Source organism: Mobula hypostoma, chromosome 3 (assembly GCF_963921235.1).
Source record: "Mobula hypostoma chromosome 3, sMobHyp1.1, whole genome shotgun sequence".
NCBI lineage: Eukaryota > Metazoa > Chordata > Chondrichthyes > Myliobatiformes > Myliobatidae > Mobula > Mobula hypostoma.
This window is the reverse complement of record NC_086099.1, coordinates 230,770,287-230,786,474: the sequence shown is the minus strand read 5'-3', so window position 1 is coordinate 230,786,474 and position 16,188 is coordinate 230,770,287. Positions and strand designations below refer to the sequence as shown.

Below are 16,188 nucleotides of genomic sequence, written 5' to 3'. Positions count from 1 at the left end.
TAAAATCCTGTGGTGTTACAGGAAAGACACTGGCATGGATAGAGGAATGGCTGACAGGCAGGAGGCAGCCAGTGGGAATAAAAGGGGTCTAATCTGGTTGGCTGCCAGTGACTAGTGATGTTCCTCAGGGATCAGTATTGGGACCACTGCTTTTCATGATGTTTGCCAATAATTTGGATAATGGAATTGATGGCTTTGTGGCAAAGTTTGCAGATGATACGAAGATAAGTGGAGAGGTAGGTAGTGCTGAGGAAGCAATACAATTGCAGCAGGACTTAGACAGAATTGGAAGAATGGGCAAAAAAGTGGCAGATGGAATACAGTGTTGGGAAATGTATGATAATGCATTTCGGTAAAAGGAACTATAGTGCAGACTATTATCTAAATGGTGAGAAGGTTCAAACATCAGACGTGCAGAGGGACTTGGGAGTCCTTGTGCAGACCCCTCAGAAGGTTAATTTACAGGTTGAGCCTGTGGTAAAGAAGGCGAATGATAAAATGGTAACGGTGGTATTTATTTCAAAGGGAATAGAATATAAAAGCAAGGAAATAATGCTGAGTTTTTATAAGAGACTAGTCAGGCCATATCTAGAGTATTACCAACAGCTTTGGGCCCCATGTCTCAGTAAGGATGTGTTGCCATTGAAGGGGGTCCAGAGGAGGTTCAGGAGGATGATTCCAGCAATGAAGGGGTTAACATATGAGGAGCGTTTGACAGCTTTGGGCCTGTACTCACTGGAATTTAGAAGAATGTGAGGAGGATCTCATTGAAACCTAGCGAATGTTGAAAGGACTTAATAGGGTGGATGTGGAGAGGATGTTTCCTGTGGTGGGGGTATCCAGAAATAGAGGGCACAGCCTCAAACTTGAGGGACATCCTTTTAGAACGGAGGTAAAGAGGAAATTTTTTGAGCCAGTGAGTAGATGAATTTGTGGAATGCTCTTCCAGAGGCTGCAGTGGAGGCCAAGTCTGTGCATGTACATAAGGTGGAAGTTGATAGTTTTCTTACCAGTCAGGGCGTCAAAGGATATGGTGAGAAGGTAGGTGTATCTGGCTAAGTGGGATCCAGGATCGCCCATGCTGGAATGGCGGAGCAAACTTGATGGGCTGATTGGCCTAATTCTGCTCCTATGTCTTATGGTCTTATAGACCTGACAAATGAAAAATTATAGAGGCCTTCAGAAACAAATTTTGAGAGTACAAAGCTTGTAGGTGCCTATCAGAATAAAAGATAAAGATAACAAGTATAGAGAACCTCGCTTTTCAAAAGTCATTGAGGCCCTGGTTCAGAGAGAAAAGGGGGTGCATAGTAGATATAGACAATCAGGAACAAATGAGGTGCTTATTTAGTATAAGAAATGCAAGAGAACACTTAAGAAAGAAATCAGGATGGCTAAAAGAAGGCATAAAGTAGCTCTAGCAGACATGGTGAAGGAGAATCCTAAGGGATACTACAGATATGTTAACAGCAAAAGGATTGTAAGTGACAAAATTGGTTCTCTGGAAGTCCAGAATGGTTAATCCACGTGTGTAGCCAAAACAGATGGGGGCGATCTTAAATGCATTCTTTGCATCTGTATTTACTCAGGAGACAGACACAGTGTCTATAGAAGTGAGGTAAAGTGATGTGGACTTCATGGGCCCTGTACAGATTGCAGAGCAGGATAAGATAAGATGTTAGATAAGATAACATCTGCTAAGATGTTCCCTCAGACCTTATGGGAGACAAATGCAGTAATTGCCGGGGTCCTGGCAGAGATAGTTAAATCATCCTTAGCAACGCTGAAGTACCAGAAGATTAGAAGATAGCCAAAGTTGTTCCGCTGTTTAAAAAAGGTTCTAAACATAAACCAGGAAATTATAGGCCAGTGAGGCTGACAACAGTTGTGGGAAAGTTATTGGAAGGTATTCTGAGGAACCTGATATTTGAGTATTTGGATAAGCATGGACTGATTAAGGATAGTCAGCATGGCCTTTTGCATGGCAGGTCATGTCTTACCAACCTTACAGAACTTTTCAAGGAAGTTACCAGGAAAGTCGATGAAGGCAAGGTGATGGATGTTGTCTACATTGACTTTAGTAAGGCATTTGACTAGGTCCCACATGGGAGGCTGGTCAAGGAAGTTCAGTCGCTCGGCATTCAGGATGAATTAATGAACTGGATTAGTTTATGGGAGAAGCTGGAGAGTGGTAGTAGAGGGTTGCCTCTCTGAATGGAGGCTTGTGACTAGTGGTGTGCCCCAAGGATCAGTGCTGGGTCCTTTGTTGTTTGTCATTTACATCAGTGATCTGGATGATGGTGTGATTACTGGATCAGCAGATGTGTGGATGACACCAAAGTTGGGGTTGTAGTGGACATGAGGAGGGCTGTCATGTCCTGCATCAGCTGGAAAAGTGGACTAAAAATGGCAGATGGAATTTAATGCAGACAAGTGTGAGGTTTTGCATTTTGGTAGGACCAGCCATGGTAGGTCTTACACAGAAAAAGGTAGGACACTGGGAAGAAAGTGATCAAGGAATACAGGCTGATCATTCATTGAAAGTGATGTCACAGGTAGATAGGGTCATAGAGAAAGATCTTGGCACATTGGGAGTACAGAAGATGGGATGTTATGTTGAAGTTGTATAAGACGTTGGTGAGGCCTAATTTGGAGTATTGTGTGCAATTTTGGTCACCAACCTACAGGAGAGATGTGAACAAGATTGAAAGAGTACAGAGAAAATTTACGTGGTAGCTTTGGAGGACTTGTGTTATAAGGAAAGATTGAATAGGTTAGGAGTGTATTCTTTAGAATGTAGAAGATCAAGAGGATATTTGTTGGAGGTATACAAAATTATTTAGTATATAGATAGAATCAGGTTTATTATCACTGGTATGTCTCATGAAATTTGTTAACTGAGTAGCAGCAGCAATTCAATGCAGTACATGATAATACAGAAAGAAAGAAAAGTAAGTAAATAAATAACTTTGTACAGAAAGAAGTAAATCAATTCAGTAAGTATATATGCGGTATGTAGATAGATGCTTTATTGCTCCCCAAAAAATTTGATCCCATATTGAACAGATTAAAATTGTGCAAGAACAGAAATAACATATATAGCAGGCATTTTCTATTGAGGTTAGGTTGGACTACAACCAGATGTCATGGGTTAAGGGGGAAAGGTGAGAGGTTTAAGGAAAACTGAGGGTCACGAGTGTGTGGAATGGGCTGCCAGCACAAGTGGTGGATGTGAGCTTGATTTCAACATTTAAGAGAAATTTGGATAGTCGGGGTATGGGCAGCTATTTTACCTGGTGTAGGTCGATGTGAGAAGGCAGTTTAAATGGTTTTGGCATGGACTGGATGGGCTGAATGGCCTGTTCCTGTGCTGTACTTCTCTATGACTCTCTGTCTCTGTCTCTGTCTCTGTCTGTCACTCTTTTCTCCTACCCCCCCCCCATCGCCACCTTTTCTCGCGGCTAAGGCACCAGGCCCTCGAAGACGACCTCAGACACTATGAACAGGACCGTGCGCGGCGCCTCCACCAGTCTCGCCAACGGGCAGCGCTGGGGCCTGGCCCTGTGGGCGGCCTGAAGCTCCTACCACTGCTCAGGCCGCAGCTGCCTTGCACTGACCTCAGGTGTGGAGTCTACCACTGCTTGCTGCACCCTGCATGCTACATTCACCCCCTTCACACCTCACCCTGCGGCTCTGCTCCAACAGCCTAACCTCACGGCCACCACAATCCGCACCCCCCCCCACCACCCCGGCATCCGGAACACATGGGGTCAGGGAGTTCCCCAAGAGTGGGATGGAGGGTCAGGAAAGGACCCAGTAGGTTTTGGGCCCCTTATTGAAGAATGGATGTGCTGGCATTGGAGCAGGTCCACAGCTGGTTCTCGGGAATCATTCTGTGAATGAAAGCGTTAATGTGTGAGAAGTGTTCGATGGCTCTAAGCCTGTACTCACTGTAGTTTAGAACAGGGGTTCCCAACCTGGTTAATGTGGTAAAGGTCCATGGCATAAAAATGTTTGGGAACCCCTGGTTCAGAAGAGTGAGAATGGATCTCATTGAAACTTATCAAATATTGAATGGCCTTGACAGAGTGGATGTGGAGAGGATGTTTCCTACATTGGGAGAGTCTGGGATCAAAGGGCACCTGTAAGAGTAGAAGGAGGTCCATTTAGAACAAAGATGAGGAGGATTTTTTTTAGCCAGAGGGTGGTGACCTGTGGAATTCATTGCTACACGCGGCTGTGGAAGCCAAGTCATTGGATATATGTTAGATTCCGGATAATTGGGACATTTTGGCCCAATTAAGTGGTTGCCCCAATTAGCTGAAATTTCATGGAAATAGTTGAAAAGATGAAGAAAAAGGCAAAGTACTGTTTAAGTGAGCAAAAAATTGTATTTAAATGAAATATGGAACATATTAGAACACTCTCAATACTACTAGGGTACTATAAAACTGTGTATGAGCTCCTCACGGTTATCGATGGAGGAATTCATCCAATGTACACAATGAACAACATCAGCACAGACACCTAGTGTAGATAATGGACTGCTATCATACAATACTTTCGACAGTTGCATCCTCCAAATCTATATTTCCATTGTAACGTTCAAGAGATTGTCGATACCATCAAATTCTTCATAGTTCATAACTTGTTGAAGTAATGATGTCCTTTCATTTTCAATCCCAGCCGTTCCTGGTATCTCCAAGCCTGAATGCTTGAATCCGAATCCGGTTTATTATCACCGGCATGTGGCGTGAAATTTGTTAACTTAGCAGCAGCAATTCAATGCAATACATAACATAGAAGAGAAAAAATTAAAAAAAAATAGACAAGTAAATCAATTACAGTATACGTATATTGAATAGATTTTTTAAAAATGTGCAAAATACAGAAATACTTTTCTTCAAAAAAAGTGAGGTGTCCAAAGCTTCAAAGTCCATTTAGGAATCGGATGGCAGAGGGGAAGAAGCTGTTCCTGAATCACTGAGTGTGTGCCTTCAGTCTTCTGTACCTCCTACCTGATGGTAACAGTGAGAAAAGGGAATGCCCTGCATGCTGGGGGTCCTTAATAATGGACGCTGCCTTTCTGAGACACCGTTCCCTGAAGATATCCTGGGCACTTTGTAGGCCAGTACCGAGGATTTGTAGGCTAGTACCCAAGTACCCAACATTCAAAATCTCTTCAGACTCCTAATGAAGTATAACTGCTGTCTTGCCATTTTTATAACTACATCATGTTGGGACCAGGTTAGATCCTCAGAGATCTTGACACCCAGGAACTGGAAACTGCTCACTCTCTCCACTTCTGATCCCTCTATGAGGATTGGTATGTGTTCCTTCGTCTTACCCTTCCTGACGTCCACAAACAGCTCTTTTGTCTTACTGACATTGAGTGCCAGGTTGTTGCTGTGGCACCACTCCACTAGTTGGCATATCTCACTCCTGTACGCCCTCTCGTCACCACCTGAGATGGTTGTATCGTCAGCAAATTTACGGATGGTACTTGAGCTATGCCTAGCCACACAGTCATGGGTATACAGAGAGTAGAGCAGCGGGCTAAGCACACACCCCTGAGATGTGCCAGTGAAGATTGTCAGCAAGAAGAAAATGTTATCACCAATCCGCACAGATTGTGGTCTTCCAGTTAGGAAGTCGATGATCCATTTGCAGAGGGAGGTACAGAGGCCCAGGTTCTACAACTTCTCAATCAGGATTGTGGGAATAATGGTATTAAATGCTGAGCTATAGTCGATGAACAGCATCCTGACATAGGTGCTTGCGTTGTCCATGTGGTCTAAAGCTGTGTGAAGAGCCATTGAGATTGCGTCTGCAATCTATTGTGGCGATGGGCAAATTGCAATGGGTCCAGGTCCTTGCTGAGGCAGGAGTTCAGTCTAGTCATGACCAACCTCTCAAAGCATTTCACCACTGTCGATGTGAGTGCTACCGGGTGATAGTCATTAGGGCAGCTCACATTATTCTTCATAGGCACTGGTATAATTGTATAAAATACAGTGAGCAAAACAGTTCTGAATTGTGACCGTGTGAACATGGCCCTACGGTGAGAGTGGACACCTCACCCATCACCCTGTCCACACCCAGTGACCCTGTAAACACTGCTGTACAAGTGACAGATCTGGCCCCAATCTATTAACAGATTGGCACAATCAGGGGGTCAGGTAAACATAAAGAAGTATTCAATCTTCTGAGCTCTAATAAGTACCTGGAAATATTTAATACAAACACTTCCCTGGAGACGTGTCCCTGGTGTGTGTCGCAGGGTGCAGAATTGACCCCTTGATGGGTGGGTCATCTCACTTGCAGAACCTGCAGAAGTCCAAGGCCAACGAGCTAGTTGCTCGTGATGTTTCCTCCTGCGGTTACCCACTCTCCGCGAACTATATTGGACATTGTCTTTTTCAAAATCAAAATAAGGTTTAATATCACTGGCTTAAGTTGTGAAATGTGTTGTTCTGCGGCAGCAGTACGCTGCAGTACAAATCAAAAAAACTATAAATTACATGTAACCCTCTCACCGAGGCTCATATACAGACTTGGCTCGTGAGCTAACTCTGCTAACAGCCACACGACTCAGTGGTGAGAAGACCACCTTTCAGAAACAATATCCATCTCGGGTCGGTTTGATTTGGGGTCCAACCAAACTGGTATGTTGTGATGAACCTCGATTTGAGCGAATGCTGTGTAAATACTGTGCATCCACAGTTATCGGTAACCCAGAAATGACAGTTGGTACGCCAGCATAAAATTACAAAGAACATGTATTTACCAAATTTTCAACTTCAACAGTTACAGAAAAAGAAAAGAGAAATAAAGGGCCCATTACAGTCAAACCACTCCAATTGTGCACATAACGTTGGAGCTCATTCTGAAGTAGTTGGGGATGTATCTCTTGACTCACGCGCAGGACCCATGGTCTGTGTGAAAGCACCTGCCACATTCCAAACTCCCCTGAAGACTCTCTCGAATGACCTGGCTCTCTCAGGAGTATTGGTCCTTTCCCCTTGGAGCCATTCATCTGCACAAAGCACTTTTTGCAACGGGGCCTCCTGCCGATGGCATGCTGCGGCATCTTCCCTGTGCCACACTCTGCAGTTCCCACCAAAAGACCCCAAACCAGACTACGTCCTTTAGAAAACTCTTCCCCACAGCTCTCTAAAACCTTCTCTCACATCCTTCAATCCTGACTGGCAGACATACATGCCTAAGCTGGACAGCATGGCTCCTCATCTTAGCTGCAGCCAAACCACACTTTCCAGCATGGCACACTACTTTTACAGAAAGCTGCTAATGTAAACTACCTCGTAGTATAGCAGTAGAGATATTAACCAGTGCATTATAGCCCCACCAAAAATAGTCATGTTCTCACATGACCTTGGAACTTATTAGATCATTATTAATTAAATCCTGAAGGGATTGGACAGGCTCGATGCAGGAAGATTGTTCCCGATGTTGGGGAAGTCCAGAACGAGGGGTCACAGATTGAGGATAAAGGCGAAGCCTTTTAGGACTGAGATGAGGAAAAACTTCTTCACACAGAGGGTGGTGAATCTGTGGAATTCTCTGCCACAGGAAACAGTTGAGGCCAGTACATTGGCTATATTTAAGAGGGAGTTAGATCATGGCCCTTGTGGCTAAAGGGATCGGGGGTATGGAGAGAAGGCAGGTATAGGGTTCTGAGTTGGATGATCAGCCATGATCATACTGAATGGCGGTGCAGGCTCGAAGGGCCGAATGACCTACTCCTGCACCTATTTTCTATGTTTCTATGTTTCTACACAGTATTCAAATAAATTTCATAAAATCAGGACCTTCCCCCCATCTGGTTGTAAATGGCAGTAACATATTTCACTATTGGGATAAATGCAACACTGTTTTCCTGGTGCATCATATGCCAGTCTGTTTGGGGGTTTACTGACTCTCTGAGATCTTGTTATCTCTTCAGCCGCAGGCATTCCTGGTGACTGTACCTGTTTACTTGGGGATGCCTCCATCTGTCAATCACCTGTACGTTCAGGTGGCTCGGATGCCTCTGCCACGTGACTGAACTTGGCTTCCTTCAGTTTAAGCAGGTGCTACCGAGCTTCCTCAGCCTCTGCTGGTGCTAACTGGCAAGACCTCTCTCGAATGAGGAGGAACTGAAAGGTGTTCACCCTCTCAACTTCAGATCCTTTGATGTCAGTAGGGATTAGCCTGTCTCCATTCTATTTCACAGTTTTATTAGTATAATTTCAAAATTATATTAACATTATATAAGAGAAAACTCCAGCTGTGTGGCAACAAAGGCATTGTGTGCAGAGCTTTGAGGGAACAGTCCCTCCACATCCACTCTGTCTGGGCCTTACTATATTCGATCAGGTTTCAATGGGATCCCCACCTCGTTCTTCTAAACGCCAGCGGGTACTGGTGCAGAGCAATCAAACGCTCGCCCCCTCCTGGAATCACTGTTGTGAACCTCCTCCCCAATGCAGCACAGAGCCGAAACCTGCTCACAGAACTCCAAGTGTGGTCTGACCAATGCCACTTAAAGCCTCAGTATTACATGCTTGCTTTTCTGTTTCAGTCCTCTTGAAAGGAATGCGAACATTGCATTTGCCTTCCTTACTGCAAATCACCCTGCAAGTTAATCTTTAAGGAATCCTGCATGAGCACTCCCTCGTCCCTTTGCACCTTTGATTTCTGAGTTTCCTCCCCATTTACAAAATAGTTTATGCCTTTATTTCTACCAAAGTGCATGACCATACGCATCCTACACTGTATTTCATCTGTCCCTTCTTCTACTAATCTGTCCAAGGTTTTCTGTAAACCGCCTGCTTCAACTTTCCCTGCCCCTTCACTAATCTTCATATCGACCACAAAGTTGGCCACAAAGCTGTCCCTTCCTGTCAGTCAACTCCCCCTTTACTTCTCTTTCTTCCCCCCCCACCCCCGGATGAATTCTCTGGCTTGGCCACAAAGCCCTCTCCTCCCATGTGTTGGTTGTCCTGGTAACCTCCCGCTTTGCATCTCTATCCCCAGGATGAAGTCTCTGGAACAGGACGCCCTGAAAGCTCAGATGGTCATCGCTAAGTCGAAAGAGAGTCGGAAACGCAGCCCCCTTGACCACCTCTCCGAGTCGCCCTCCCCCGTGGCAACACCCTCGCCTACTCCTTTGGATGGTAAGTAATCCCTCATGCTCTTCCCTCCTCTCACCTCTCCACCGATGGTTGAGTCACCATGTTTCTCTCCCTTCCATTGGAGGGTGGAAACACCCACTCCTCCTCCCTCCATCGGAGTGTGCATAGCCACACCCCTCACCCATCTCACTGCAAACTGGATCCTCCCGCCTCCTCCTCCCTCCGAGCCCCTCCCATATCATAACCCTTGAACCATGGGTGGTGGTTGGGACTTCCCTTCGCCAGCTTCCGTTCCCTGTGTAACCTCCTCCCACTGTTTTGTGTTTCAGATCACAGTCCTCGCAGTGTGACCTCTCCTGGGAGACTGGTGAGTCGGTCTTTGTTAGTGTACCGAGGGCAACTGCTTCTGGTGTTGGATGGTCCACAGTTCTCCATTGTTCTGTCCTCCCCTCCCCATCCTTTCTGTTCTCCATTACTTCCTCTCCCTCTCCACCCTTCTCCTCCCTTCCACCTTACCATCCACTCCCTTCTCCACCCTCTTCTCCCTTCTCCACCCTCTTCTCCCTTCTCCACCCTCCTCTCCCCTCTCCACCCTCCTCTCCCCACTCCACCCTCTTCTCCCCACTCCACCCTCTTCTCCCCACTCCACCCTCTTCTCTTACACCTTCCCCTCCCTTCTCCATCTCTCTTCTCCCTTCCACCTTCTCCACACCACCCCCTCTTCCCTTGCACATTCCCCTCCCCTCCCCACTCCTCTCCACCTCTGTCCTCCCTTGCCCCTTCCCTTCACCCTTCTCCCCCCTTCTCCTCCTTTCCACCTTTCCCTCCCCTACCCTCCCCTCTCCTCTTCCTACCATCCCATCCCCTCCCCTCCCCTCTCCTCTTTTCCACCTTCACCTTCTCCCCCTTTCCTCACCATTCACCCCTCTCTTCTCTAACCCTAACCCAATGCCACACCACCTCTGGCACTCCGGTAGAGTACCCAATTCTGACACCTTCCCTGAGCTGCTGCAAACAGGCAACACAGCGGCTTGAGGCCTAGTACTCTTTACGACCAAGCTACGCAGCTCCCCCACCGTTCGCCAATCAGCCAATGAATTGGACTTGCAGCATTTCACATCATTAATGTCCAAGAGGGTCATGTGATCACAGGAAAAAACAACTTCTCCACCCTTTTCCTCTCTTCCACCTTCCCTTCTCCTCTGTCCCCTCCCCATCTCTCTCCTCTCCTTCCCACCCCTTGCCCCAACTCCTCTCCCCACACCTTGCCCTCACTCCCCTCCCATGCCCTCACCTTCCTCCCCTCCACTCCCTTCCTCCCCTTGCCTCTCTCTTCTCCCCTTGCCTCTCTCTTCTCCCCTTCCCACTCCTCTCTTCCCTTCTACCTTCTCCACCCTCCCTACCGCTCCTCTCCCCTCTCCTCTCTTCCATCACCTCTCCCTTCCCTCCGCTCCCCTGGTTAACACTCTCCCGCACCACTCCTTCCACCTCACCTCTGTTCTCTTCTGTCACCTCCCTACCCTACTCCACTCCGCCTCCCCTCAACCTCATATACAATATTTTAGGGCCTAGTATGTTCACTGTTCTCTACACATCTCCCCATCTCCCACCACAATCCTGCTCTGACATGTGATTTACCCTCCCAGTATCGTACTCCAAATGTCCACACGACCTAGCACTACAACTCCACTTCCTAAATCCAATACCCCACCCTACCCACTGAGTCTGTCCTCAAGCTGACCCCACTCCCTCCTCCACACTTCTCACGTCTCTCTCCCCGGCTCCCACTCTTCCTCCTCTCCACTGCCTGCTGCCCTTTCACTCCCCACTCTTTCCACGTCATGCTCCCTCTGCTCTCCCCTTTTGCTCCCCACACTCGCCATCTTTTGTTTACTCCTCTCTCACTCTACCAGCTACTTTTGCTACCAGCTCACTCCCAACTCTTTGCCCCATTTGCTTCATCCTCTCTCCCCCTTTTACTCCCAGCACTGCCCATTTTGCTTCCTCCTCTCTCCCCTTTCGCTTCCTCCTCACACCCCGTCGCTCCCTGTGCTCTCCCACATTCGCTCCCTGTGCTCTCCCACATTTGCTTCCTGCTCTCTCCCACCTTTTCTCCCCGCTCTCTCCCACTTCCGCTCCCCTCTCTCTCCCCTTTCTCTTCCTGCTCTCTCCCTTTTGCACCCCAGTATTTTGCCTCCAATCCCCGCACTCTCTGGCTCCTCCACTCCTCATTCTCAAACCCTTGTCTTCCCCGCTGTCTCCCCCTTCGTGTCCCACTTTCTCCCCTTTGCGTCCCCTGCTCTGCCCTTGTTTCCCATGCTCTCTCTGTGCTCTCACCATTCTCTTTCCACATGCTCTCTCCTCTTCATTCCCTGTACTCTCTCTTCACCCTCTATCTGAGCTCCATTCACATCTCTCTCCTCCTCTGCCCATGCCCTGTGTCCCTGTTGTCTTCATGCTTTCTTCCCTCGCTGTCTCTGTCCTCCCATACTCTTTACATGCTCTGTATGTGCTTTCTCTTCCTGCACTCTCTCTTTCACCCCTGTTCGCTGTATTCCCTATCCCACTGCAGCTGGCTCCCTGTGACTTGCATTCTGTCCCCCCCCCGCCAACCTTGCACCCTATGTTCACAATTTTCTGCTTCCTCTGGTGAGTGTGTGTGTGTGAATGAATGTGTGTTTATGTGTGTATGAGTGTCATTGTGAGTGTATGTATGTGTGTGAGTGTAGGTGTGTGTGTATATGTGAGTGCATGTGAGAGTATGTATCTGAGTGTGGAGAGTGTGTTGTGAGAGTGTATGAGTGTGTGTGAGAATGTGTATGAGTGTGTTTGAGAGTGTGAGTGTGTGAGAGAGTGAGTTCATGTGTGAGTGTGCATTTGAGAATATATGAATGTGTGTGAGTTTGAGAGTGTATAAGTGTGTGTGTGAGTGTGTTTGAGAGTGCATGTATGAGAGTGTGTGTGTGTGTGTGTGTGTGTTTGAGTGTGAGAGTGTGTGTGTGTGTGTTTGAGAGTGTATGAGTGTGTGTGTGAGTGTGTTTGAGAGTGCGTGTATGAGAGTGTGTGTGTGTGTGTGTTTGAGTGTGAGAGTGTGTGTGTGTGTGTGTTTGAGAGTGTATGAGTGTGTGTTTGAGAGTGCGTGTATGAGAGTGTGTGTGTGTCTTGCTCCTACTCTGCTCTGTTCCGTGCCATTGCTCTCTCCCCCGTCCTGGATTTCTTCCCGTTTCCTGCCATTCTGTTGCTTGTGTGTTCAGTTTCCACTAAAATCCCATCATCTGTAATTTCTGCACTTTCCTGTACGGTCAGTCCTCCGTGTGTGCGTGCATGCATGTGTATGTGCACACACCTGACCTGTGCATGCACGTGCCCTTGTGTTTGTATATCTGCTCCCATGCACAGTGCACATACCCCTGTCTGTGTATGTGCGTGCACTCATACGCTCAGACCTCCCTCTATGTGCTGTCCCCCTACTCCCCTGAGTGTCGGTTGTTTCTCACACCTCTTTACTGTACCCTACAGTCCTGGTCAGACAAGAAGTTTGATTACCGGCAGTTTGCAGCTATCCCATCCTCCAAACCGGTTTACGAAATCCAGGTACCGGCTGCATGCTGATTGCCTCCGTGCCAGTGTGCTTCCCGGGCCAGGCCGTGCTGTGGATGGTGCATTGCTTCTGTTGGCTGTGGAGGGCGAGCATGCTGAGTGGGTTTTGGCTCACAGCCCTGATTGTGTTCCCCTCGGTTCCCCACCCCAACCCTTCGGTGGAGTTGGCATGTGCTTGTCAGTGTTGTGTTCAGCGGTTTCTGAGGGCCAGCAACTCAGAAAGTTTGGGTGATAGTGAGACACTTCCAGGCTGTGACAGGCATCAAGCAGCAACGTCTTTCCCCGTCGTCATCTCTGATGTGGCATCGTTCACATTTACCTCCACTCAGCTTCTCACCTCATCAGGAAGCATGGCACCAGTTGCTCAATTCTCCACTCTGCTGTCACTCCAGTCTTCTCTACCACCAGTTAAAATGATTGATGGCGTGGATTTTAGTAAGGTATTTCACAACTTCCCTCATGGGAGGCTCATCCAGAAGATTAAGATGCACGGTATTGGTTTGCCTGTAGAAGACAAAGCATAGTAATTGATAGGACTTTCTTATTTATTCCAAGATACAACACAGTAACAGGCCCTATCAGCGCAATTAGTCAGCACTAATTACACCCCTGTGAGCAGTTAAGCTAATTATTCTAGCTGGTGGTCTGTGACCAGTGGTGTTCCACAGGGGTCTGTCCTGGGACCTCTGGTGTTTGTGATATCTGTAATTGGCCTGGATGAAAATGCAGATGGGTGGGTTAGTAAGCGCAGACAGTACGAAGATGGGTGGTGGTGTGCACTGTGCAGAGGGTTGCCAAAGGAAACAGCAGGAAGTAGGCTCAGTGACCCTTTATTAATGCAAATATCTAATCAGCCAATCACGTAAATGTAACTCAATACATAAAAGCATGCAGACGTGGTCAAGAGGTTTAGTTGTTGTTCAGCTCAAACATCAGAATGGGAAAAAAAAAATGTGATTTAAGTGACTTTGTGGAATGTACTAGATAGGATGATCTGCCTCATGAACTGCTGAGCTCCTGGGATTTTCATGCACAACAGTCTCTAGTGTTTATAGAGAATAGTGCAAGAAACAAAAAACATTCAGTGAGTGTCTGGGCACAAATGCCTTGTTAATGAGAGATGTCAGAGGAGAATTGGCCAGACTGGTTCAGGCTGACAGTAGGGAGACAGTCACTCAAATAACCACACGTTACAACTGTGGTGTGCAGAAAGGCATCTCTGAATGCACAACACATCAAAACTTGAAGTGGATAGGCTACAACAGCAGGAGACCACACCAGATTCCACTGAATCAACATAGAACATAGAAATTTACAGCACATTACAGGCCCTTCGGCCCACTATGTTGTGCCGACCATGTAACCTACTATAGAACCTGCCTAGAATTTCCCTAGTGCATAACCCTCTATTTTTCTAAGCTCTTTGTACCTATCTAAGAGACTCTTAAAAGACCCTATTGTATCCGCTTCCACTACCGCCACCAGCAGTGCATTCCACGCACCCACCACTCTCTGTGAGAAAATCCTACCCCTGACATCCTCTTGGTACTTATTTCCAAGCACCTTAAAACTGGCTCCCTCATGTTAGCCATTTCAGCCCTGGGAAAAAGCCTCTGACTATCCACACGATCAATGCCCCTCATCATCTTATACACCTCTATCACCCTCATCCTCCATCAAGGAGAAAAGGCCAAGTACACTCAACCTATTTTCATAACGTACGCCTTCCAATCCAGGCAACATCCTCTGCACTCTCTGTAGTATCCACGTCCTTCCTGTAGCGATGTGACCACAGCGCACCAAATGGTGTCTGACCAAGCTCTTATATAGCTGTAACATTACCTCATGGCTCTTAAACTCAATCCACAGTTGATGAATGCTAACACACCATACGCCTTCTTAACAACACTGTCAAACTGTGCAGCAGCTTTGGGTGTCCCCTTGACACAGACCGCAAGATCTCTCAGATCCTCCACACTGACAAGAGTCTTACCATTTATATTATATTCTTTCTTCAAACTGGACCTACCAAAATGAACCACTTCACACTTATCTGGGTTGAAGTCCATCTGCCACTTCTCAGCCCAGTTCTGCATCTTATCAATGTCGCGCTGTAACCTCTGACAACCCTCCTGACTATCCACAACACCTCAGAACATTTGTGTCATCAGCAAACTTACTAACCCTTCCCACCACTTCCTCATCCAGGTCATTTATAAAAATCACAAAGAGGAGGGGCCCAAACAGATCCATTTGCAACACCACTGGTCACTGACTTCCAGGCAGAATACGGACCATCTACAACCACCCTTTGCCTTCTGTTGGCAAGCCAATTCTGGATCCACAAAGCAAGGTCTCCTTGGATCCCATGTCTCCTTACTTTCTGAAGGGGCCTTGCATGGGGAACCTTATCAAATGCCTGACTGAAATCCATATACACTACATCCACTGCTCTACCCTCATCAACGTGTTCTGTTACATCCTCAAAGAATGGAATCAGGCTCATGAGGCAGGACCTGCTCTTGACAAAGTCATGCTCACTATCCCTAATCAGATTACATCTCTCCAAATGGTCATAAATCCTGCTTCTCAGGATCTTTTCCTACAACCTGCCCACCACTAAAGTCAGACTCACTGGTCTATAATTTCATGGATTATCTCTACTCCCGTTCTTGGACAAGGGAACAACATTTGCAACCCTGCAATCCGCAATCCTCCGATGCTTCTCCTGTCCCTGTTGGTGACACAAAGGTCATCGCAAGATGCTCAGCAATCTCCTCCATTGCTTCCCACAGTAGCGTAGGATATATCTCATCCGATCCCACTGACTTATCTAACTTAATGCTTTTCAAAATCTCCAGCACACCCTCTTTCTTAATGTCTATGTGCTCAACAGTTTCAGTCCACTGTAAGTCATCCTCACAATTGCCAAGGTCCTTTTCCCTGGTGAATACTGAAGCAAAAAGCACACGTTTCCACTATCACACCTGATTGTTCCTATTCTCACATGGTTTATCCTCTTGCTCTTCACATACTTGTTGAATGCCTTGGGGTTTTCCTCAATCCTGCTCACCAAGGTCTTCTCATGTCCCCTTCTGGCTCTCCTAATTCCACTCTTCAGCTTCCTAGCTTGTAATTTTCTAGAGCTCTAACAGTATCTAGTTTCTTGAACCTTTCGTAAGCTTTTCTTTTCAACTAGATTTTCTATATCCTTTGTATACCATGGTTCTTTAACTCTACTATCCTTTCCCTGCCTCAGTGGAACATACCTATGCAAAACTCCATGCAAATGTGCCCTGATCGTTTGCCGCATTTCTGTTGTGCATTTCCCTGAGAACATGTGCTCCCAATTTATGCTTCCAAGTTCCTGCTTAATAGCATCATATTTCCCCCACCCCAATTAAATGTTTTCCCAAATTATCTGCTCCTATTCCTCTCCAGCACTACGGTGAAG

The 16,188-nt window shown here is 46.9% G+C and overlaps 1 protein-coding gene across 1 annotated transcript in view; it reads left to right on the top strand.

The window, feature by feature from the left end:
* Positions 1-3,387: 3,387 nt before the first annotated feature.
* The window catches only part of LOC134344618 (protein scribble homolog), a 40,866-nt gene continuing 28,065 nt past the window's right edge, over positions 3,388-16,188 (top strand). Inside the window, exons 1-4 of the mRNA XM_063044739.1 lie at positions 3,388-3,622; positions 9,037-9,176; positions 9,464-9,501; positions 12,654-12,728. Coding sequence (XP_062900809.1) covers positions 9,038-9,176; positions 9,464-9,501; positions 12,654-12,728 — 252 coding nt within the window. The 5' untranslated portion in view covers positions 3,388-3,622; position 9,037. The remainder of the gene's footprint in view (positions 3,623-9,036; positions 9,177-9,463; positions 9,502-12,653; positions 12,729-16,188) is intronic.